This window comes from Seriola dumerili, unplaced genomic scaffold, assembly GCF_002260705.1.
Source record: "Seriola dumerili isolate Sdu_G_001 unplaced genomic scaffold, Sdu_1.0 BDQW01000012.1, whole genome shotgun sequence".
In the NCBI taxonomy this organism is placed as follows: domain Eukaryota; kingdom Metazoa; phylum Chordata; class Actinopteri; order Carangiformes; family Carangidae; genus Seriola; species Seriola dumerili.
This window is the reverse complement of record NW_019174267.1, coordinates 1,986,726-2,009,790: the sequence shown is the minus strand read 5'-3', so window position 1 is coordinate 2,009,790 and position 23,065 is coordinate 1,986,726. Positions and strand designations below refer to the sequence as shown.

At 44.4% G+C, this 23,065-nt stretch overlaps 2 protein-coding genes across 3 annotated transcripts in view; both read right to left on the bottom strand.

Moving 5' to 3' along the window:
* Positions 1 to 13,319: 13,319 nt before the first annotated feature.
* Positions 13,320 to 17,521, bottom strand: tppp3 (tubulin polymerization promoting protein family member 3). Its single transcript, XM_022750338.1, has 4 exons — positions 17,431 to 17,521; positions 15,728 to 15,928; positions 14,749 to 14,902; positions 13,320 to 14,186 (listed from the first exon to the last, which is right to left on the bottom strand). The coding sequence occupies exons 2-4, from the start codon at positions 15,913 to 15,915 to the stop codon at positions 13,992 to 13,994; spliced, it is 537 nt and encodes a 178-aa protein (XP_022606059.1). The 5' UTR covers positions 15,916 to 15,928; positions 17,431 to 17,521; the 3' UTR covers positions 13,320 to 13,991.
* A 3,638-nt stretch (positions 17,522 to 21,159) lies between these two features.
* The window catches only part of zdhhc1 (zinc finger DHHC-type containing 1), an 8,383-nt gene continuing 6,477 nt past the window's right edge, over positions 21,160 to 23,065 (bottom strand). For both annotated transcript variants that reach the window (XM_022750316.1, XM_022750325.1), the window contains exons 9-11: positions 22,465 to 22,576; positions 22,299 to 22,374; positions 21,160 to 22,044 (exon numbers count right to left, since the gene is read on the bottom strand). In XM_022750316.1, coding sequence (XP_022606037.1) covers positions 21,566 to 22,044; positions 22,299 to 22,374; positions 22,465 to 22,576 — 667 coding nt within the window. In that variant the 3' untranslated portion in view covers positions 21,160 to 21,565. The remainder of the gene's footprint in view (positions 22,045 to 22,298; positions 22,375 to 22,464; positions 22,577 to 23,065) is intronic.

Here is a 23,065-nt window from a genome sequence, read left to right as displayed (position 1 = left end):
TGTATTTCCTTGCGTTGATGCAGCTATAGATAACTTCTGTTAGCCAATGTGGAGGAGAAGTCGGAGCTTAGGTGCTCGCCATGTGATCACTATGCTAATGATAGCCGGGCTATGCACGCTAGTTACGGCCCTCGGCTCACCTGACTCAGCACGTCAGATCTAAATGTGTCATGTCGAGTTCAAAACATGTTCATACATTTATTACCTGTTATTGGTATTGTTCAGAGTGTTTTATGATTGAGCTAACATACGAAGTGGTTAGTGTCAAGGGTTATTACCTGTACTGATAATGAGGTTATGCTAACTCGGTGACAGGACGTAGTGTGTTTGTAGGTTTCACAATAAAAGCATCCTGCCGGTTCGTCAGCGGGAGGATTTAACACGAATCATAAATAACAGGAAGTGTTATGTCAACATTAGCAGTAACTTAACACAGTCTTAATATGTCTGAGTAACCTGTGTAATGATTGTTTTGGGTTTGGTTGTTCCTGTGATTGTGTAAAGGAGAGAGAGAAGTGTAATTGTAGCCATTTGGTTACTTCTTCTGTTTACAATTAGTGTTTATATTAGGTTGGTAATATTATGCATATTACTGCATATGGGTGAAAGTAATGTATGTATTTGTTTTGTTATCCTTCATTCAATTGAATTTTGTTATTCTTTCTTTGTAGAAAACCACACAACCATAACATCCAGCTGTTATTGCATGAACACTGGAATACCTGTATGTGTTGCTGCAAAGGGAGAAGTAAAGAAAGGAAGTAAACGGCATATCTACGTCTCTCAGCCCTTTATCTATACTCTGGAAACTTGGCCTTAAGTGGTGTTCTGGCCGACACCCCGGGGTGAACCTAGTGACAAACACTGAACTAGCACCCAGTCTGATCATATTATCATTATCCCTACTACAGACACCATTTTGTTTTCATTTGAATTTTAGTAATTTATTTTGGTGCTATTTATGTTGCTACAAAAATGCTATTTTATTTGAATTTTGTATGTCATGCCGCTGTGACAGTTGTTTTGCAATAAACTTTTCAGATTTGGAATCTTATTTGTTTAATTTCAGATACATTTTGAACATACATGAATATATCCGTTAATTATAACCATATCATACCACCATCAAAGGAGTTTAACACTACAATTTAAGAAATAGAAGAATATAAGAAATTTAAAAAAATTATTTGGGACCCATTGAATTTTTCATTGTGTGTGTGGTCTGCGAAGAAATAAGAAATAAATAAATCACTACATTGCATTACAGAATGAGTCATACTAGACATACAAAACTAATACACAACATTACACACATCTCTGCCTCATTAACTCGCGGCAGTGGTTACTCTTTCCAACTCAAAACCACATCCATATCATGCTAACTGAATGCAATTACTTTAGCTTTAGCATAACGCCATAGTAAACACAGGGATGCTAAATCTCCGCTTAGCGGTTAGCTAAACCAAACGTCCGCCTCACGCGACTCATTTCCAACATGGCGAATTACGACAGTAACTCAATATAAACACTTACTTGTCATCATGTAAGCACAACTAATAACACACACAGAAGAGGCACTGACGATGTCTGCTAACTGAGCACTTAAATCTACTAACTTTACTGCAAAGGCAGCGAACTTAAAAAGCGCCACTAACGGCTGAAACTGGCACTGTGTATCTGCGTAATCCCCGTTGCTAGGCAACAGCGTAATCAACAATACAAGTCCGATCGGCGGAGTCTTTCGCACATTGTTGTTTTCATGACTTCCATTTGACACATCCAGAGAAGAAAACTGAAGGCTGCCTGAACACAACTTAAATCAATCAGACGTGTGAAATATGAGCTTATGAGCTGCACCTGAAAGCAACAAAACTCTTCTAACAGTCAAAAGACCAAAAAAACAAAAAACAGTCAGCTTCCTGTTGGCTCCACTGTTAATAAAATGTTTTGATTAGTTTTGTGGGATCACTGTGTTCAGTTTATTGTGTTTGTGGATTTTGAATTGACTAACATCTTTCCAGCCATGCCAACAAAAACCAGAGGAAAAATCCTGAATGAAACTCAGAGAAATTCATCTTTGTACTTCAGTCAAGAAAACGTAGGCTACAATCCAGTGTAACATGCAACTGTGTTCTCATGAACCAAACTTAAAACACATTGACTCTTCCTCAGACCAGGTCTCAGGCTCTGCAGTCCCCCATGGTCCACCCTGAAGGAAGAAACACAGTCAGAATCATCATCTGCCTTCATATCCACCATCAAACAGGAAGCAGAGGTCCTCAGTTAAACAGAGTGAGAGCTGCTGTTGTCTGTCCGTCTATCCAAATCTGAGATTGTCCAGTCTGTCCACCTGTCCATGACAGGACAGAGTCCAGGCATCTGAATCCACCAAACCCTGATACAGGGAACTAGACAGTTTCATGTGCGCTTGCGCTCTGTTTAACAGTGGCCATCTATCCTCATAACCTCAGAGTCCAAGTCTAACAGAGTGACGTCAAAACCAGTCTAACCTGTGGCAGAAACCCAGTCAGATAAATGACACACCATATGCTGCAGTTCTATTATCTATCCACTACATGATGCTAACTGGTCATGTAATGAGTTAAAGATCAGCTCAGCACCATCAGCTGCCTCACTTCTGACCAACAATAGAGCTCAGCAGCTCGGATCAACTCGGCTGTGGTGTACTTTATCCAAAACACAACTGAGTCTTTTTCAGACTCATATTCTCCACAAATAGTCGAACCTCCCAGGTGTTTTGAATCCAGTGTTTGGTCCTTATACAGGCAGAAAACAACTAGGGTCTTTTACTCAGGTGAGCCAAACCCTGAAGGGTTTATAATCTGAGCCACTTCACTGCCATTCATTCATCTCACAGGCTTACAACTGATCATGAGGTACAGCCTGAGGTGAAGACCATCAGCTCAGGTATGTGGCAGTCATCAATAAAATAGCTGATGTTCTGCATAAAAAACAGAAACCTGGCAGCTCTGCATAGATCTTAGACCCAGACCATCCATCAGGAGTCCATGTCTGCTGACTGTCCGGAGGTTCAGGCCAGTGTTAAACCTGCTAAATGAAATAAGTAAATCACAGAGAAAACAACATGGAGCTGCCAGAGGAAACACTGCTTGTGGTGGAAATTATGGGCTGTTACAGTCCGACAGCCTTTCAGACAGCAGGAGACGTCATCTCTTCCTCAGATAGTTAGAGTTATGACCTGATGATCTGATGACAAAGTCACGCTTTGCAGCTGAGCCTCGATACATTTGATACATTAGGTGGACAGCCTTGCATATCTCTTTAATGATTAGCTTCATAACACACAAAGATGAAAAGGTTAAAGCCATGAGTTCTAGTTTTATCAGACTGATATTTTCGATTTTCTCCACTACACTCGCCACATATCAAGATTTATGACCATGACTAACTCCTAAAACTGAAGACTTGTGGCTGAATTGAATTCTTCTGGATGTTTTTCTGAGGCAGTGTTTGTGTAGAAATGAAATTAAAACGACAGGAACAGAAATGTATGTATGTACGTCTGATGTGGATGTGAGGAGACTAACATGGACTGATGTTCTGATTATCCCAGTCCAGTCCTACAGGAAACACTGTGGGGTCCTATTGTCACGTGTCTACAACAGCTCTACTGAAAAACTCCACGTGGTTGTGTGACACAGATGAGAGCTGATGAGGACAAACTCAAGTTTAATGTTTAATCCATTAAGTTCATCTCGTGGTTGATGAGACAGTGCTGCAGGACACTTACTGACTGTTCTCATGATGTCACACCATATTGATTTTAGCTCAGCCTCCTCTTTAGGGCATTATTATGAAAAACAGATGAAATAATTACAGTATATCAACAAGACATATCCACATCACTTATGTCCATTATATTACAATCTGTTTCTGTCATTGTACAGTGTACATTCAGTTCACTTCATTATTGTCCTGCATCACAAACAAAAAGTGCCAGGAACTCTGTTTATTATCAGGGTGAGTCAGTCTCTTCCTGTCTCCACTGGTAAAAAGCTTCCATCCATCCATTATCTATACCACTTATACTTATAGGGTGTGGGGTGGGGCCTGGGGCCTGGAGCCACTCCCAGTTGACATTGGATGAGGTTGGGGAACACCCTGGACAGGTTGCCAGTCCATCACCGGGCTATGTAAAAAACTTTAAAAACTAAAAGTACATTTATACCACAGATAAATGAGAAGACAATGATGTTATGAACTTGTGTCCAGAGTCAACAAGAACATTTCAGCCTCTTAGAGTCAGAGAGAAAAGAATAATCAGGACATTGTCATACACCATGCAGAAAAAGGTGGTGCCTTTGAGGTCCATGATAAATCTTCATACATACAAGAAGGTGAAAGACAACTAAGTGACAGAGATGTGTGTGTTCCTCTACAGCCAATCCTATTTTAAATGAAGACTGTGTTGAAACAGGCCTTATGAGAGGGACCAATCTGTGGGGATGAATATGATTACATGGTTCAAGATGACCAGAAGAACACCGTCAGCAAAGGGCCAAAGGAGGAAAAAACTAGAAGAAAAAAGCTCAGTCAAGAGAAATCCTCAATGGAGAGGTGAGTAGGACTGAAGATCCTACAGAGGTACCTGGAGCTCAGTGAACTTCAGGTCAAGTGGTTTATTTACCTGTACGTCTCATCAGTTGCCGACATCAGCCGCAGATATCAAAGATATCAAACATCTTTAAGAAATGTTTACGTGAACGACTGGCACCTGGATCCGGTGATTTGCTACAAGAGATCTGTGCTGAAGTTCAACATGACAAACTGAAAATGTCTCTACTGTAGTGGGTTCCAGCAACAGACCAGACTGCCAGACCAAAGGTTCTGCTGTCCTTTGACAAAGGTAAACAATGCCATCTAGTGCTCAAAGCATGGCGCTCCTGCTGTGGTTGTGGATCTAGAAACTAGGTTTAGGGATGTGAAATGTCACCTCCCTGGAGGAAAATGGGCCAGATCTAGTGTAGTTGATGGAGTGAAACAAATGACATATAACTGGTCTAACTTCTACTCATGGTACCAGCTCTGGAACCAAACTCCTGGATGGGAGGCCCAGAAAATTATGAATGACCCAACACACCTCCTGAACCCAGGTTTCAAGATATTGCCCTCAGGCCAACAGTTCAGGATGCCAAACTTTAGATTGAGCAGGTACAAGAACTCATTCTTTCCGTCTTCCATCAAGGCTTTAAATAATAAGTAAGGTTCCAATACCTGATGTATCTGTGTAATAATCAAAACCGCTGGTTATATCTGTTTTTATTAGAAGAACTATTCTCTTCTATCACAATTTATCATTATACCTGCTTTTATTATTTTATCACCCTCACATTCAACATTTGATCCATGGCACCTTTTGTATAGTTTTGAATGTATGGTTTATGTGCGTGCATGTGCATCGTAACTTTGTGTTACGAGATGTAGACACTTGAAGCCTAAGACAAGTTTCCCATGTGGGGCGATGAAGTGTAGCTTACCTTAACTTACTTTACCTTAACTTGACTTACCTTAACTTACTTTACCTTAACTTGACTTAACTTAACTTACCTTACCTTACCTTAACTTGACTTACATTAACTTGACTTACCTTACCTTACCTTACCTTAACTTGACTTACCAGTGATTTAAAATGACAATTGTCTGTGTTTAGTAGCCTGACAGCAGAGGGAATGAAGGAGTTGGGGTAGTGGTTTGTTTTCTGCCCTGAGTACATTACAGTGAGTTCACTGGATAGAACATGTTCTGATTAGCTGATGTTTCCTTTTGCTTACTGGGCCACTGTTTCTCCCAAAGGGAGCTCAAGTCTCTTTGCTGGACTCCAATTATCTTTGAGTAAACTTTCACAATAGATATAGGCTGTTCTTGTCCATTAAACAACCCATCAAAGCAGCAAATAAATGAGAAAGGGAGAAGACTTTCAATGAATGACTGATAAAAAATTACATAAAAAACTATGACGGACATGAAAGGAGTTAGTGAAGTGAATTATTTTGTCCCCTATTTACAACTGACTCCATACATCGAACTGAAGTTGAGATGCGAACAAGGTTCCTCCACTCTTAAATGTGTCCACAAGTGGAACATCCTCACCACGAATAATACAAGCTTTTGGTTTATCCCTATTTGCCTAACCCTAACAAAGAGCATTGATCGAACAGACAATGGTTGTGACCCTGGAAAGTGTGGGCTATTTGAAGAGCTTTCCAAATTAAACTAACACAAATGTATGCTGTTCATCCTTCAACACAAATTTTCAGCTTTAGATCACGTTGTTTTTTCATTCATTTTGAAGCAGTACACTCCCTGTGACACGTTTGTTCTCACGAAACAGAAGGATTTAATGGACCAAACATGGTGGCTGTATTACACTTGCATAGAGCAACAAATTCCACTACATCGGTAAAAATCCCAAATATCACTTATAACTTAATTTTCACTTACCCCAGTTCTTTACTGTGACCTCTACAGTCGTGCCATCTGCCCTGTCCATTTGCCACCCTGCAGTCTCATACAATCATGGTGTTTGGTTGCATCCTCCGGAACTGGCCATGACACACCTTCAGGTGAGCCACAATGGAGGATGGAACCTCCCCAAGAATGCTTAGTGCCTAATGGGAAGAGAGAGAGAGGGAGAGAGAGAGAGGGAGAGAGAGGGAGAGAGAGGGAGAGAGAGAGATTGAGATTTTAAACCAACATTTATTTACTGTACATAAACAGATTACATTACATTAAACCTCCACAGACGTTACAATGAATTGAACACTAGCTGTCCATCAGCCACAGAGCAGAGCAGCTCCTCATGACCCCAGACCAGCTGGAACCTCTGCAGGTCCTGAGCTGCTCTGTAGAAGCTGAACTCTACCAGCAGTCTGGACTTCACCAGGTTCTTAAAAACAGGAAGCACATCAACATGTGACTCCTCCTTCACCTTCCTCTGGCGACTCACATACACCGCCATCTTTGCCAGTCCCAAGACAAAGTTTAAAAGGTGACATTTGTCCTTCTGTTGGTGAGTGTATTTAAAACCACAAATAAAAACCTGCTTCGTAAAAAATTCTCCACACTTGGTAAAAATGTTCTGTAACAGTGTGAAGAGAGGCGTGAGCCGTGAACACTCATAGAAACAGTGGAACAGCGTCTCCCTGAGACCGCAGAAGGGACAGCCCTCCTCTACAGCAGCATTAATCACTGCAATAAAAGAGTTCACCGCCACAATACCGTGGAGGATCCTCCACTGCAGGTCCCCATGTCTTTTAGAGAGAGGAGGTTTGTATAAAGACCTCCATGCCGGTCTTACATCAGGACGCAGTTTCAAGTAAGACCTCCATGGAGTGTCGCTGCGCCCATTCAGTGTCCTCCTGTTCAAAGTTTTAACCATGATCTGGTACAGAGTCTTTCCTGAGGCGCCCTCTAGAGACGCTCCTCCACAGTCAGCAGGTCCAAGGAAACACCCAGAACAATCCTTAAAATCCGGGAACAAGGTAATGGCAGGATACGGATCAGAACAATCTGGCTCCAGTGCACCGTCACAGAAGTCAGCCAACAGTGCCACCTGATGACCGGTCAGCTTCTGTCTCCAGTGCTGTAGCAACTGACCCACGACCCGTGTAGACCTCACCCGCAGCCGAACAGCCAGTCCAGCAGGATCATCCAGCCGTGGTCCAGCCAGCTCCAGCACCTGCCCCAGAGTAGAAACCCCTGCAGTCTGAAGCGTCCTGGACAGGGTGGGTCCAGCCCAGCCAGGACAGTCCAACACTCCTCCAAACAGCACCGGCTCCCTGAGGAGCCAGTACACAGAGCCGGTCTGTCCCTGCCTCTGCCTTCTCAGCAGAGTCCACACAGAGAAAACACTTTTATAAAAAGCCGGCAGAGATGAAAGTCTCATCCTCTCAGAGTCCATGAGGAACAGAGGCAGGTCCAATCCCAGACCACCAAACTGCCGCAGGATGCAGCAGGACAACGGTCTCCACACCAGGTCTGTAGGCCCAGTGAGCAGTCTCTGTAGGAACTGAAGGCGGAAGGTGGCTCCCCTGCTGGCCAGATGGACCAGGCCCTGTCCACCCTCTTCCTTTGGTAAAAACAGAACACTCTGAGGAACCCAGTGTAACCTGTCCCAAAAGAAATCAACTAAAACTCTCTGGACCTGAGACAGAAGAGAAGCTGGAGGATCAACACAGGCCAACCGGTGCCACAGCGCAGAAGACACCAGATTGTTGACAATAAGAACCCGACCCCTGTAAGACAATTTAGGTAAAATCCATTTCCATTTCATTAGCCGACCTTTGACCCTTTCTAAAACATTGTCCCAGTTTTTCTTTAAAAACGTTTCATTTCCTAAAAACACTCCCAGATATTTTAGCCCTCCTGTTCTCCAGACCAACCCTCCAGGTAGCCTGAGCCGATCCCTCAGCCGGTCCCCCACCATGACAGCCTCACTCTTCCCCCAGTTCACCCTGGCTGAGGAAATAGAGCCAAAAAGGTTCACGGTGTTCTCTAAAATATCAATATCAGTCTGGGAGTTGACCAGGACAATGACATCATCAGCGTATGCAGACAGTTTAAAAGAGACATCACAGTTGGGGAAACAAACACCACTCAGTTCAGTTCTCAGCTTGTGAAGCAGAGGCTCGATGGCCAGAGAGTACAACATGCCAGACAGAGGACAGCCCTGTCTGACACCCCTCTGGACACCAAAGGGAGCACTCAGACCCCCATTAATTTTCAACACGCTCGCAATGTCACCATAGAGAACCTGGATCTTGGCTATGAAACCTGGGCTGAACCCAAAAGCAGCTAAAACTTGCCACAAGTACTGGTGTTCAACCCGGTCAAAAGCCTTTTCCTAGTCTACTGAAATCAGACCAGTGTCTGCAGCCAATGAGCCAGAGACCTCCAAAACATCACGAATTAAAGTGACATTGTCACTTATCAGCCTGCCGGGCACACAGTAAGTCTGGTCAGTGTGGACGACGGCAGCCATCACCCCTCTCAGTCTGGTGGCCAGGACCTTGGACAGAATCTTATAGTCCGTGCAGAGCAGTGAAACAGGTCTCCAGTTTTTCAGCTCTTGCAGATCACCCTTCTTTGGTAGCAGGGTGATGACCGCCCTCCTACAGCTCAGAGGCAGCCGTCCCGTCTCTAGGCTGGCTGAGATCACTTCCAGCAAGTCCTCACCCAGTACTGACCAGAACGCCTTATAAAAGTCCACAGGTAGCCCATCCAAGCCTGGAGCTCTGCCACTCTGCAAACTCATCAGAGCCGCAGACAGTTCAGGAAGCGTTAACAGAGACTCCAGCTTTTCATTGTCCTCTTCTTCCACCTGAGGGAGATCAGTGAGGAAACTGCTGCACAATGAAGGGTTCGAAGTGAATTCACTCTTAAACAGATCTGTGTAATAGCTGGCCGCTAGCCTCCTGATCCCAGCAGAGTCTGAGATCACAGATCCGCCGCCAGATCGTAAGGAGTGAATCACCTTCCTCTGACCATTCCTCTTCTCCAAGCCAAAGAAAAACTGAGAGGGGGCATCCATCTGTTAGACGTCTAGAAAACGTGACCTGGCCAGAGCTCCCTGTGCAGCAATGCACAGCAGGTTGGCCAGAGCCGACTTTTTGGATTTGAGGGAATCTAAAAGCCCTCGATCTCCTGTAGAATCTGCCAAACCCTGCAGTTCTACCACCTGAATCTCTAGGTCCTGCATAGATCTGGTTAAATCTCTGGTGACATTGTGAGTGAACCTCTGACACAACTGTTTGATCTGAGCTTTGCCCACATCCCACCACTGTTGTACACAATTAAATTAAATTAAAAAAATCCTTGCTCTGAAGCAATGAGCTGTTAAAATGCCAGTAGGCACTCTGCAAACGCACATTTTTGATTAAAACAGAGCTAAAAACAAGACAGTGGTCAGAGAAACCAACAGGGGTAATGTGACAACTGTTAAAAACGTTCAAACTATGCCTAAAACCGTACAGACGGTCCAACCTGGCCAGAGATATTTTGTTATCTTTGCAGTGACTCCAGGTGTACTGCCTGTGATGTGCATGAAAACTCCGCCACACATCTGACAGCTCATGTGCTTCTGTCAACTGTCTGAACCTGTGTGACGAAGCAGGAGGTTCATGGTGGTTTCTATCCAAACTCGGATTTTCAGTGCAGTTAAAATCGCCCCCCACAAATAAATATTCATCTCTGTTACAGTTCCTGATAGTACAGCATACAACATCAAGGACTGCTACTCTTTGCACTCCATTGGTTGGAGCATAAACACAGATAAAAACAGCACAGACCCGTTCAAACTGAGCTGTGACCTTAAGTATACAGCCTTTAATTACTTCGTCCACAGTGTATGAAGCAGGCAGGAAGCTCCTGGAGAAAACAATCCCCACTCCTCCACTACAGCTGGACTTGTGGCTCAGGATGACCTCCCCAGAACATCCCCTCCTCCAGTCACTCTCAATATCAGGGGTACTGTGTGTCTCCTGAACCATCATGATATCAATATGTTTCAACAATTTAAAGAGAGCAGCCCTTTTACCGTCATCTCTAGCTCCATTAATATTTAAAGTGCCTATCTTAAAATCACACATGGAGAGAGAGAGGAAAAACACAAGAAAGTAACATAACAGTAAATAAGAAAAATACTTATTGTTAAATATCTTCATGGAGCTCCTTGGTTCTGATCTTGTGAACCAGTTTACGTGGTCTGTGGACTTCCTGCTCAGATATAACATCATCCCCTAAATTTGCGGATTTCAAAGTAAGGGGCCTTGCTGATTTAACGAAGAGTTTGAGAACAGGGAAAAAGTTCTCCAATCTTACCAGCCTGTGGCCTTTAGTTTCCCTCAGAAATGTTGTAATGTCATCAGGAGAGTAAAGACTCTGTTGATCGTCTTGTGTCAGTGAGAAGTCACTCTCCGACTCCATTGACTTCCTAACTTTCGGGTTCCCTGCTCTTAAAACCTTTGCTCTGCTCTGAACAGACTCCTGATTTTTCCTTTTCTGTGACACCATTAACAATTCATCATCTGACATATCCTCGTCTACAAAAATATCCTCATTATCAGACGACTCACTTTCACTCGAACCTTTATCAGCAGGCTTTGACCTGTCTTCAATCAGAGCTGCAGAATCAGACTCACCCTGACGCTGATCACCTTTTTCAGCCCCCTCATTCCCAGAACAAGCAGGGGGGGCACCATCAGCGGGATCCCCGCCGGGAACGGCAATGCTCAACCCGGCGCTGCCAGCAGACTCAATCGGCCCTGGAGCCGCCGATCCCTCGCCGGGAGCCGGACCCTGAACAGCGGAAGCCGGAGCTACCGGAGCTACCGGAGCCGGTTCCGGCTCCCGACGAGGGGCCGCCGGCCCCCCAGCATAGACGTGATAATTCTGTCCACAAAATTAGCCAGCTAGCTACAAGCGCCATTATTTTACAATAATTTACAGTCTACAGCAATTTATATTACAATTTTACATTAGACAGTGAAGCTAGACAAAACTTTAAGTGGTGAGCTAGCTAGGCATGCTAAAGGCGTCATTTCACATTAGCTAGCGAGCTAGCTCTAGCTAACATTAGCAATCATAATAACTTTAGTTTGCCCCCCCACCCAACACCCCACTAGAACGGCCCGAAATGCTAACGTGCTGAAACATTACATGTAATGTGCTCGTTAACATCGTTCTTTGCAAGCTATTACAAAATAAGATAAGTTAGCTAATGTTAGCTTACAGCCTTAACGTTAGCATACTAATGCTAATGTTTTGTGACCTGTCATGACAGCCCAGTTTAAATTTAAACTCACCTCTGAGCATCTGGGCTTCAGTCACCTCTCTGCCTGCTTCATCTGTACTTCAGAGGTCCTCAGTTAATGGGGGGATGTGAGTCTAAACTCAAATTCAACTGTTGGTGTCATGAAATCATCCAACAAACGATCACTGTTGTAGAGAAGAGTCTGTTCCCTCTCCAATAACTGATAATGTATGAATCAGTTTATTACCACAATGTTGCTCATGAAAACTAGTCCAATATTTATTTCAGTGTGAACCAGTCTGTACTCAGGATTCAATTTGTGTTGTTTTTCATTTTAATGTCAACATTATATCATAATTACAGTATTTATTGTATAATCATATTAGCAGTGCTTTTTTCATTTGTTTGTTTTATTTGTTTCCAGGCCTCTCAACCACAGCCCCAATAAACCCTTACTGTACATTCTTAAATACAAAATGTTCTTTTTCTTTCTACATGTGATAAACTTTCTTTAAATTGAATATCAGCTGTTTCTGGTCCACACATGAGGAGCCAAACTCTCAATCTAAAACTAATTTTCCAATTTTAATTAAAAAGGTTTGAGTATAGAGCATTTATAATCTTCACACAGTGTTTTAACTGTGTGCTGTTGACACAGGGGGTTGCTCCCAGTTAACCCTTGAGGCCCCAAAGGGAAAAACTGCTGTAAGCCCCACATGGGTTAGCCCACATAAAAGTTTGCATTCATGTGAAAAGTTCCACTTCACACATGGCTCTATCCTTTTCACCTTTAAAACTAGCATTCACATATAAAGCTAAAACCATGTGAATTTTAATATACACACATGAAACACATCAAAAACATGTGTCTGGACAAAAATCTTGTAGTCTGGACCAGTCCTGACAGGTGTCTGGTCCACCTTAGGAGACGAGCATCAGGTGAGTGGACATGCATCAATGTGGACTGGGTGAGACCAACAACATGTAAGGTTTTCAGTTTCAGTGAAGCAGCTGAGATGATGTGAAGAGGGTTCACTCTGGTTCAGTTTGGAGAAACTAAGAAGCTGCTTGATATAATAACATATATAATAACTACAAATAACTAAAACTATAAATAAATAAATAATAAATAAATTATATATGTATAAATGATATATGTATATATATGTGTATATAAATTATAGTATAATATTATATATATATATATATATATATGATAAAATAAAGTGACACTGGCTGAGAAACTGACTGAACCACTGACTGTATGATTCTCTGTTGTGTGAACAGGTTCTTGTATCAGTTCCTTTACAGGAAGCTGTGGCTTTAAAATGATTGTTATGTGATTATATTTCATCAGACTGAGACTGTCACCCTGCTATAAGGCCCTGCAGAGATACAAGAACATTTTCAGGAACCTTTAACCACCGTCACATGTGTGTCATACTGAGACAGCAGCGTCTCAAAGGTTCCTGCAGTGGAACAACAGGAGAACAAAGACATAACACAGAACTCTGTTTTTGGTCTTTATTCAGTAGATAAAGTCATTTCCACTTCCAGTTTCTGCACCTGCATCAACTCCAGTCAAAGAGCTTTAGGCAGACATAAACATTTCAACATTATTAGACTGCAGAAGAAGAACGACGCTGAAAAAATCTTATATTAGAAAGAAAAAAACCCAACATGGCTTCAGGTTCAGGTTTCATCATGGATCCAGAAGCTGTTGCAGACTGAAGACACATGACTGAGTGAGATTCTGAGGACTGATGCTGTGACAGGACTAAAGTCTGGACCGGCTGACACAAAAAGAACAAACTGAAACCCCATTCAGACAGGATCCACACCACTGGGGAGGAGAGGCTGAAGTACCAGAACTCATGGTTCTGGACCAGGATCTCATCTATAACCCAGACCCAGTCTGAATGGGACTGGACTGAGACCTGGAGCAACAGTGGTGTGTGTAATCACCTCAGGGGGGTGCTGGAGAGACCTGGTCCTGAATTCTCTACTGCATCACTTCCGTCATATCCATGAGTTTATGGTCTGAACATGAAGACATACACACACACACACACACACACACACACACACACACACACACACACACAGGGTTCAAAGTTCAAGGTTCGATCCAGACTAAGTGCTGTAGAGGAGCTGTACTACCTGTCAGCTCCCAGCAGGAGGCGCTGCCCCCTCCCCCTTGCTATTTCTCAGCCTTCATCTTGGTGTCGTACGTCCCGGCGTTCCTGTACGCTCCCACGTAGCCCGTGTTCTCCACGAGCTCCTCCCGCCCCTCCCGACCTCGGCCCTTGCCGCTCTCATCAAAGCGCTCCTTGTGTGATCCGGTGTAGCGGGATGTGTCGGTGAGACGGTCCACAGCTGCCGTCTTCGCCACTTTCTGATGGAAACGGAGACAACAGGAAGTCAATTCACAGACCAGGTCTCAACTGCCTGACAGACACCAGGTGAGGAGAGTAACAGGTGCTGCTCTGGTTAGGGTTATGGTTAGGAGCAGTGATGTAATTCCATAGAACACGCAGCAGAAGTTGTCATGGTTAACAAGCTACAGCTACATTAATACCTGCAGCCCCCCTGTAAAAACAAATATGCTACATGGCCAGAAAATAATCATCTTTATTAGAACAAACAAACACATGATTCTAACAAATGATGGGGCAGAAACTGGAACCTCGGGGGAAGGAAGATTATCTGCTGAAACTTTCATGCTTCAGTCATAAAATGCAGATGTTTTGTCTGCTCCACTAAGTGTCCAAGTGACGTCTTCTCTGAAGTGTCCGTGAATTAATCACTACAACAACATCCGTCTATATGCAGATGACACTGTTTTATTTTCTTGTTGTAAATGTAGAGGAAATGTTTTCTGAAGGGGACGCAGACCAGAACCTGCAGGGTCTCTAACAGGTCCAGACCAACACCTGCACTGTAAACAGGTTTCTCACCGTCACTCCCACATTGGACGGCTCCCCACCCTCCACCAGTGTGGAGATGGAGCGCAGCGCCTCCTCTTTACTTTGACCTTTGAACCTCTTTGGAGCCAACTCCTCCAGAGCTCTGTGAAACTCCTCGTAGGTGATGACCCGAGACGTCTTCTGTCTGCACACACACACACACACAAACACACACACACAAACACACACACACACACACACAGACAGACACACACACAGACAGACACACACACACACAGACAGACACACACACAGACAGACACACACACACACAGACAGACACACACACAGACAGACACACACACACACAGACAGACACACACACAGACAGACACACACACACACAGACAGACACACACACAGACAGACACACACACACACAGACAGACACACACACAGACAGACACACACACACACAGACAGACACACACACAGACAGACACACACACACACAGACAGACACACACACAGACAGACACACACACACACAGACAGACACACACACAGACAGACACACACACACACAGACAGACACACACACAGACAGACACACACACACACAGACAGACACACACACAGACAGACACACACACACACAGACACACACACAGACACACACACACACACACAGACACACACACAGTGACGATGTGGATCCTTTTTTTTCATCAATCATTTTAGAAAATGTATCTTTCAAACATTATCAGTTTTTTGATTTTACTTTTATTTCTACCATGATATCATGATTATTATTATTATTATTATTATTATTTTTATTATTGTTGTTGTTGTTGTTATTAACATTATTATTATTATTATTATTGTTATTATTATTGGTATTAACTCCATGTGTCCAGTGTGAAAAAGTGACCAGAAATCACCAATATTGATGAAGTGAAACCCATTAGGAGTTGATGTGTTTTTGCATCACTGACTGTTCATGGATTCTGGACCTGGTCCACAGACTCACTTGACTTTGGAAAAGACGATGTCGACGTCGGTGCCGGTGATGTTCTTGCCATCGATGATTTTACAGTCTTTGCAGAGTTTGGCCCAGTTCTTCCCATTCAGCTCCTTCCCCGTCGCCTTCGTGTCTCCATGAACAGCAAACTTCCTGAAAGCCTCCAGGAGCCGCTCCATGTCCGCACTCTCAGCCATGATGGAAAAATATCTGAGACAGGAAACCAGTTGACGATCAGTTCAAAGACAAACCACACAGATTGTCACAGTCACTGTCAGTCTGACTTCATCTGAACGGGTCCAAGGCAGCTACAACATGAATCACGACACATGATGAGTCACTGTGACGGTTTTCTTTAATTTAACATAACATATCATGAATCATCAGGAGATGAAATCAGCTGATCCCATAGTCAGTTCTGCTGTGTCTGTGTTTCAGTCTGTATCTGATCACACTGTGATCAGCTGTGATCAGCTGTGATCAGTATTCTCAGTGACGTTCTCAGACTCTGTTTCTCTGGAGTTATTCTGGAGTCTCAATGGATGAACTGTCAGTTAAATGAGTGATTGTCTCTGACGTCACCTTCTCTGTTAGTGGAGGGTCGGAATCCTCCTGCAGGTAGAGTGGTTGTTAGACTGGTTGACACCTACACACCTGTGCACTGCACACACCTTTGCAGGACAGAGACACAGGGACATGGGGGACTGAAGGATCTGAAGTGATGATGTATTAAATGACTTGTTGCCGATGAGGCTCCATGTCAGTCACACACAGTTTATTTAATCAATGAAAAATAATCAATATTCATCTTGATCATTCATTAATTGTTTAAGCTGGTTCTCATATAAAAATGAATATTCTTCTTCTGTCTTTTCCTCTTTACCTGAACATTTTACAGACTTAAATGATCAATATAACACCTGATCAATAATCAATAATTGTTAGCTGCAGGTCTGTTTGAATAATACAAGCTGATTTACATCATTCAGTGTGTGTGTGTGTGTGTGTGTGTGTGTGTGTGTGTGTGTGTGTGTGTGTGTGTGTGTGCTGCCTGAGTGTCCACACATAGCCCACAAACAAACGGTGAAACACAGATTTACCAACTGTCCCCAAACTACCCTTAACATGAACAGATGTTGACTGCAGATGAGACCATGAACATGAACGACGTCGTACAACAAACACCAGCTCAAAAAATCAGCTGATTCATCGATCAGTCAAGTGACAAATTAATAATTAGCAACAGTTTTAATCAGATTTTCAGATTTTTCAGATTTTATTAGATTGACGAACATCACGTGACAGGTCGCTGCTGTTTGTTGTTTTCAGACAAAAACTTTTCACATGAACTTTGACTCTTAATGATCATCTGACATTTTAAAGATGACGGTCATCAAGTGTATAAACTACAAGATAATCAATTATTAGTATTAATGAAGCAAATGATCCATTAATCAGCTCTAATATGAGTCCTGTTATATATTTATATTCTTCCATATTTGTCATCATCTTCATCATCTTCATCATATTGATCATCTTCCTGTAGCTCTGTGTATCAGTGTAAATTTGCACATGAAGAAGCTGCTGGACTCCAGATGAAACACTTCAATAATTCAAACAAAACATAAATATATATAGATATATAGATATATCTATATATCTATATATCTGTCTCAACAATGTGTCCAGCATTAAAACACACAGCGTCCTACCTGTCAATCCTCTGTCCTCCTCTGTCTCTTCGTCACCTCCGTCTCTCCTCTCTCTCTTCTGGCCCTCAGCGGCGGTCGCAGCATTCAAATGAGCTCCAAGTGCTGAGGGCTTGTTATCATGTGTTTACCCTGTCGCCATGGCGACATCCTGTCCAACATCAGGGGAGGGCAATAAAACAGAGGCAGGGAGGGAGAGAGAGAGAAAAAGGGAGGGAGGGAGGAGGGAGGAGGAGGCTGACAGGGGCAGGACGTCCATGCATGCTCCTGTTGGCTCCTGGAGCTTGAGGTCAAAGGTCAGAGGGATCACTCAGTGCTCCCTGACAAGTTCTAATAGAAATAAAGCAGTTGTAATGTAATAAAGCAAATGTTTATACATGTTTATACATATATACATACAGTATATATATATAGACACACGCACAGTGAGAATGAAGCACAAATATAAAACAGAACAAGCTCAAACCTGCAGATCTCCAACAAGCTGCTGCTTCAGCTTCTGACTGTGACAAAACGTCTCATCTCAGATCAGCTGACTGATGTTCACTCAGGACCAAGTCTGGACTCGACCCAACGTCATCTGTGGTCGGAGCCGATGGACGGCGCCTTTAACGACGGAGGCCCATTACTTACTGTGAAAGTGTCCTGGAGTACACTGTGACATCACTGCTGGGTGTGGTCACAGGTGTGACAGAGCACACCTGCTGCTGTTGTGATCAGAGCAGAGACAGACTGAAACTTTAATCAGAGAAACACTGTTTTTCAGTTTGGAGAACAAACAGTTCCAACCTGTCTCCATGACGACAGATGTGAAAACACACACCCACACACACAGACACACACAGATACACACACACACGAAAAGACACACAGAGTCAGAGGGTAAACAATTTGTTTGTTTCTGAAGTGAAGAACAATGAAGAACAGGCGTGCGTGCGTGCGTGCGTGCGTGCGTGCGTGTGTCAGTAGCAGGAAATTACCTCATGTCAGTGGTCATGTCAGCAGGAAGCAGCTGTCAGTTTGGGAGGACGTGAGGATGACATCATATTGTTCGGTGGGATGGGGGTGGGGGGGTCTCCGGGGATCAGGAAGACCAGGACAGAGTCACATGACCGTGTTAATGTCAGAGTGAACACATGAATCTGCACTGATATAAACATAAAATAGTAACCATGTGTGTGTCATTTTGTCATAATGTCTGTGTGCTAAAAAGTGTTTTGTGAGGTCACCGTGACCTTTGACCTTTGACCGCTGAAGTCTAATCAGTTTGTCCTTGAGTCCTAGTGAATGTTTGTACCAAATGTGTGTGTGTGTGTGTGTGTGTGTGTTATTTGTTGTTGTGGAGATATAATACACTCCTTACCTTTGTGAACTTATTTTACAGACAAAAACCAAGGTGAGGACGAAACAGAAGAAATGTCCTCTGAAGTGATGAAACCACTCTGTGTGTGTGTGACATACTTCTCGTTGCCACTCCTTTTGATTGACGCTGTTATGATGTTGTCGGGGCTTGTTGCTGGGGCAACCTCACCTCACATCGTGGAGGGATGATGACATGCAACATACACACACACACACACACACGCACACACACGCACACACACGCGCACACACACACACACACACACACACACACACTCACACACACACACACACACACACACACACACTCACACACACACACACACACACACACACACACTCACACACACACACACACACACACACACACACTCACACACACACACACACACACACACACACACAGTTGTTATCAGCCTGTCAAAATAAAAGCCTGATGATGAATCTAATTCATTAGCTTTAATTTGACTTCATGCTGCAGCAGCTCGTTCCAGTTCAGTCTGAAACTGGTTTGTATGAACCAGCTGGTGACGTCAGCTGACTGTGATGCTAATAAAATAATGAACTAATGAATTAATGAACCATCAGGACTCCACATGCTTTTTAATTAAGCTGCTCCTCAAACACTGATGATGGAAACGGAACAAACCAGGAGAGACCTGCTCTGAAGAACTGTCACTTTAAATCCAGCAGAAATATGCACGCACGCACACTCCTGTGTCTGAAACTCATCAGTTCATCAGTTCACGGACTGTTACACTGTAGTTTATTAGACTCGGTCACACTCTCTACAGCACCAAATATGGATTAATCCACCGCTGAAAATAGTCCCCAAGTCTCTGTTTTCTCCTGTTGGGTTGATGACATCAGTGATCAGCTGTTTGAGGAAGTGACTGAGACATTTTAAAATTAAACTTTATATTAGTGAAGAGTTTTTAAAGATTTGTCAACTTTGAGAAAAACCTCAGACTGCTTCTTTACAAGTCCCTTACTGATGATGTCAGAGACCCTGATCAGTGTGTCACAGTGTGTCACTGTCACAGCAGTGGGAAGTTCTCTCAAATCACGTCATCATCTGTAACATTCACACTTCACTCGCCTAAGTTCACACCTGAGGTCGAGGAGGCGGGGCCGTCTCTGTCCATCTTCCTGTTTCCTGTTGAGATGTCAAACAGTTTAAACCAGCAGGAGGTCACAGCCCTCAGCCAAGGGGGCGGGGCCCAGGTGCGGCCACCTGAAAACTCAGGTGTTCTCACTCAGCTGAGGACTCTCAGGAGCCGCAGACTTCTCAGACTGAGACCTGCAGACCCCTGCGGGTTGGGGGGTCAGGGGTCATCCACGTCTCTCTGGGCTTCACTCTGGTTTCCAGGAATCTCACTGGGATAGACCACCATGGTAACGTTTTTCATGGAGCAGGGTAAGGGTTACTACTGACCAATTAGATGACTGGAAAAAAGAATCATTCATACAGGAGCTTGATGGGGACAAAAGAGTTTAATAAATATGATGCGTTCACTGCCCAGAAAATAAAAACTGAACCTCTGATGACTTTTATTCTGAAATGATCCACATCACAGAGAGCTGCATCAAGTGAAGGACCTCCCTGTCAGGAGTCTGCGTCAGACTGAAGACTAACATGTGGCTCAGCCTCCAGGACCAGGAGCAGGACCAGGTTCAGGACCAGGACCAGGACCAGGTGCAGGACCTGGACCAGGTTCAGGTTCAGGTTCAGGTTCAGGACAAGGACCAGGTTCAGGTTCAGGTTCAGGACAAGGACCAGGTTCAGGTTCAGGTTCAGGACCAGGACCAGGTTCAGGATCAGGACCAGGACCAGGTTCAGGTTCAGGTTCAGGTTCAGGTTCAGGTTCAGGACAAGGACCAGGTTCAGGTTCAGGTTCAGGACCAGGACCAGGTTCAGGACCAGGCACAGGACCAGGCTCAGGATCAGGACCAGGTGCAGGACCTGGACCAGGTTCAGGATCAGGATCAGGATCAGGACCAGGACCAGGTTCATGTTCATGTTCAGGATCAGGACCGGGTTCAAGTTCAGGTTCAGGATTTGGACCAGGACCAGGAACAGGAACAGGATCAGCAGGTGGAGACAGACAAACAGGAAACTGATCCATTTTTTTCATTTATTGATAAACAGGTAAAATCAGCAACAGGTGAAAAAACCAGAAACCTCTTGTTCACGTGGTCCTACTCAGCTGGTTAGCTTAGCTTAGCTTAGAGACTGTAATGAACTGCTCAGTCTGTCAGACAGGAAGAGGAGGAGCTCTCTGATTGGCTGAGAGGTGAAATAAAAGTAAAAAAAAGCTTTTTGAAATAAAAAATATTTTTAAATAAATAAAACAAGTTTTTGTGATTTTTAATAATTTAATGATTAAATTCAAAGTTTAATCTCTGATGTTTGTTTCTGTATTTATTCATTGATTGATTTAATATTGGTTCTTGTGGAGCTCCACAGATCTGACCAGGGTGTTAGCATTAGCACTGGCATCCTGTGTGTGTGTGTGTGTGTGTGTGTGTGTGTGTGTGTGTGTGTGTGTGTGTGTGTGGGCGAGGGGGCAGAGAGTCAAACATCCACTAACACAATGAACAGCTGATGTGGTTCAGGTAACACACGTCCTCAAGTATAAAGGTTGTGCACAGACAGGATGTCACCTTTGGCATCAGATTTAAAAAGTAAAAGTCGGAATTAAAAAACATTTCGAAATATAAGTGAGTGAAATAAAGACAGTTGTGCGTTTCTATAGAAAGACAAAAGAGTCTCATGTTATCGCTCCATCCACGAGGCTGCACCTGAGCCCAGCGACGCACGAGACCCGGGTCTGGAGCCGGCCTGCCTCCTGCCCAGACTGAGGACTTCCTCTCCGCTGGCCCGGCTGACAAACACGGTGGGAGGCTGGATGGACGCCATCTCAAACCTCAGCTCTGCTGCACTCTTATTAGCACGGGTGGGGGGGGCCTTCCTCTTAGTCCTGGGATGGGGGGAGGGGAGGGGGAACGCTGGCACCGCTCTGTGCGAGGATGAGGAGGCGTCTCCGGCAGCAGCTGAGGACGAAGAGCCCAGCTTGGCCAACGCCACCGGGATCTCCTCCAGAGACTCGGCAGAGTCCGAGTGGTACTCAGCTGGGGGGGCGGCGGCCTGGACCGGTCCCGAGGGGAGGGCCAGAGGGGGCAGGGAGACCCTCAGAGGGAATGCTGGGAAAGGAAGTCGCTGACCCAGAGACACAGAGGACAGACTGCTGGGCTCTGATGGAGACATCAACAACCAGGATTTAGTTCACACACACACACACACACACACACACACACACACACACACACACACACAGACACTGTTGTTCTCTGTATGACGTGAACATGAAGAACCTGATGATGAGGGTCCTAAGGACAGACTGGTCTGTCAGGACCTTATTGAGGCAGTCTTTGGTTCAGTGTGACCAGCTGCTGTAATGGTGTGAGTGTGTGTGTGTGTGTGTGTGTGTGTGTGTGTGTGTGTGTACCTGGGGGCGGGGCTGTACTCGGGCAGCGCTCTCTCGTCACCTCTGCTGGAACTTTATGAACTTTCTTCCTCTTTTTCTATGAAAACATGAAAACAACATAAACACCTGTGTCTCAGGTGTGTCAGAGTGTGTGTGTGTGTACCTGTGTGTGTACCTGTGTGTGTACCTGTGTGCGTCGGTGTGTGTGTGCTGCTTTCAGCTCTGCAGCGATGGTGGGTGGAACTTCTTCCTCAACAACAGGACTGGACACAGTCCTCACTCTGCCGTTAGCCAGGAACCTGACACACACACACACACACACACACACACACACACACACACACACACACACACACACACAGTGTGAATCACTCTGAACTCCCTCCCTCACTCATTAAGCTCAGATCAAACTACCCTGAATGTGTTTGTTTCTCTGTGTTGATCCAGCAGCAGTGGTCTGGTTCTGGTCTTGTTCTGGTTCTGGTCTGGTTCAGTGCAGCACCAGGTAACAAACCTGCTGAGGCTGTAAAGACAGACTGGATCCTGAACTACATGACGTCCGTGTCCCTCAAACAACTTGTTTGTCTTTTTCTTTTTGTGGCTGGGACTCGTCCCCTCCCTCCCCCTTCTCCCCCTCCCTCGTGTTATACTCGTTGTTGTGAAGGCTGCAGTACAAATAAAGTTTCCTCGTCACTGGCTGCAGAGGAGGTTCAGTGGAGTTATTTATGAAGACCTTCTATTAGACTAATACACCCCCCACCCTCCCTCCCCGTTCCCCTCCCCCTCCC